This window comes from Monoraphidium neglectum (genome assembly GCF_000611645.1).
Source record: "Monoraphidium neglectum strain SAG 48.87 unplaced genomic scaffold scaffold06235, whole genome shotgun sequence".
In the NCBI taxonomy this organism is placed as follows: domain Eukaryota; kingdom Viridiplantae; phylum Chlorophyta; class Chlorophyceae; order Sphaeropleales; family Selenastraceae; genus Monoraphidium; species Monoraphidium neglectum.
This window is the reverse complement of record NW_014007401.1, coordinates 1-2,393: the sequence shown is the minus strand read 5'-3', so window position 1 is coordinate 2,393 and position 2,393 is coordinate 1. Positions and strand designations below refer to the sequence as shown.

Genomic DNA, 2,393 nt, shown 5'->3' with positions numbered 1-2,393 from the left:
GCGCGGCAGCAGAGGCCTGTGGCGGAGCGGAGGGTCGGCCCCTGCATGCACTGCGGCGTGCAGGAGTCGCCGCAGTGGCGCAAGGGGCCGCAGAGCAAGCCCGTCGTCTGCAACGCCTGCGGTGAGCGCCGGGCGCGGGCGCCTTCAGCAGCCTGCTCCGCAGCCTGCAGCAGGGGCGTGCGCTGCGCGGCACCCTCCTGCTGTCTCCACGTGGGAGGCCTTACGGTTATTTAACAAGATCGCATCCCTGTGCGCCTCCGCCAGTAATCCTGCAATCCTGCCATCCTGCCGGCCTCGGCCTTGTCGCAGGCACCCGCTACCGCCGCACCAACTCGCTCGGCCCGGCAATCCCGTCCACGGCACGCCCGGCAGCGGGCGGTGGCGGCGACGGCGGTTCCGCGCCGGGCGGCGGCGCCAAGCGCAAGGCGGCTTCGCCGCCAGGCGGCAGCGGCGGTGGCGGCAGCAAGGGCGCCGCGAAGGCGGCCTGCTAGGCCGCGAGCGTTTGGCCCGCGGCGCCGCTAGGGAGTGACGAGCGAGCGCGGAATCGCCTTGCGCAGAGGGTGCGCGACACAACTACTGACGCATAGCGCCACCAGGCCGCGCACGCCAGACAAATGACAGACAGACCACATCCCTTGGGCGCCGGCAGAATGCTGCGCGGCGGACTCCCAGGGGCCGCATCAGCATCACTGCAGCCTTGATCGAGCGTTTGACCCTTGAACAGCGCAATCAGCACCGCGTGCACAACTACACAGGACAGCGCCGCTTGCCCTTGCTTGCATTACGGATACCGCTGATAACGTCCCCACGACCTTCTGGTTGCTGCCTGACGCCAGGCTGGGGCTGCAAGGCTGAAGATATACACCCCTGCGGCGCGCAAACACGTGTCAGCTGCACACTGCTGCTGTTCCGAAGGAGTGTTCCGAAAACAGGTCCTGATAGCAGGGATGAAAGGGGGCGTTGGATCAATTTATGGTACACACAAAACAAACGACGCACGCCGGCGGCATGTGGCCGCGCGCGCGCACAAAGCAGCCTGCCCAAGCGCGTGCGCAAAGCACCAGCCGCGTCTCTCAACACCGCCCCGAAGCGATCACGGCTCTGTCGCCGCCGCCCCGGCCGCCGCCGCGGCCAGGCGGTGCCGCCGCCGCTCGTCGCGCAGCCGTTCCTCCCTGGCGCGCCGCAGCGCCAGGTGCAGGGCCGCGGCCATGTCACACATGGCGGCCAGCAGCACCACCCAGTACAGGGTCGGCGTCAGCAGCGGCGTGTCTGGGCTGTTGCCGGCCAGCAGCAGGCCGGTCAGGATGACGGCCGAGCAGGGCGCCAGGGTCGCCGCCGAGCAGGCCTGTGAGAACGCGGGGTGAGGCGAAGGGCGAGGACGCGCCCACAGGCTGTGGGCTGGCGCGATCGAGTGGGCAGCGAGGTCCGGCGGCTGCGGCACGTGCGTTGCGGAGTGCGGGGCGGTTCAGCATGATGCGATTTTTGAAACGGCATCCTTGATGGCTTCAAAAGATATGAATAAGCGCATGTGTGTTGTGCGGAGCTGCTGGGCCCGTGTACATTCTTAGGCCGCGCGAGCAGTGCCCTGCACCCGCCGTACCTGCAGCAGCTCCACGTATCGCTGCGCCGCGCCGTGGCCGGTCAGACCCAGAAGGTGCAGAGGCAGCGTCAGCGGCAGCGCCACACTGCCGGGGCGGGGGCGCAGTGCGTGGGCGGGGTGAGACGCGGAAGTGGGTACAGCAGCTGCACATGGAACATGCGAAAGCACGGGAGCGTGATGCGCCGCATCCGCCATCGTTCAGAGCGTTTTGCCCATGGCTGCAGCCCGGATGGCTGCACATGCCCGGCAACCGGCCAAGCAATGCTGCACGTGGGCTGCGTGAATGCAGAGCAATCAGAAGCCAGGCAGGCAGGCAGGCAGCCCGTCGTTCGGCCCGACCAGCCGTGCGACCGCACGCGCACCTGAGGACCACCAGGCATGGGCCTGTCAGCAGCAGCAGCGCGGGCACCGCCGCCCACCACGGCGCCGCCATCACCCACCCGCACGCGGCCGCGAGCTGCTGCTCGGCCGGCGCCGCCGGCGCCGATGCGCGCAGCGCCGCGGGCAGCGCGGCGGCGGCAAGCAGCACGCGCAGGAGCTCCACGAGCGCGACGCACGCGTGCGGCAGCAGCAGCAGCGCCAGCAGCGCGTACGACGGCCACAGCCGCGGCGACGGCGGGGAGAGGCCCCAGAGCACGACGAGCCGCGCGTTGGCGACGGTGTCTGCTGCGAAAGCCGCGAGCGGCAGCAACAGCTCCATAAACGACTCCGCGGGGACCGGCTCTGGGGTTTCCGCCGGCGCCTCCCCCTCGCCCGCGGCGCCGGCCGCGGCGCCGGCCGCGCCGCGTGCGCC

General features: G+C 70.4%; 2 protein-coding genes across 2 annotated transcripts; one reads left to right on the top strand and one right to left on the bottom strand.

Annotated features, from left to right (window-relative positions):
- Positions 1 to 45: 45 nt before the first annotated feature.
- On the top strand, positions 46 to 491 carry MNEG_16315 (hypothetical protein; the record flags this gene model as incomplete). The annotated part of the gene is made up of 2 exons (XM_014035216.1): positions 46 to 121; positions 310 to 491. 2 exons carry the CDS (start codon positions 46 to 48, stop codon positions 489 to 491), a joined length of 258 nt encoding a protein of 85 aa, XP_013890670.1.
- A 602-nt stretch (positions 492 to 1,093) lies between these two features.
- On the bottom strand, positions 1,094 to 2,300 carry MNEG_16314 (hypothetical protein; the record flags this gene model as incomplete). Its single annotated transcript, XM_014035215.1, has 3 exons — positions 1,094 to 1,345; positions 1,601 to 1,685; positions 1,963 to 2,300. The coding sequence occupies 3 exons, from the start codon at positions 2,298 to 2,300 to the stop codon at positions 1,094 to 1,096; spliced, it is 675 nt and encodes a 224-aa protein (XP_013890669.1).
- Between the last annotated feature and the right edge of the window lie 93 nt (positions 2,301 to 2,393).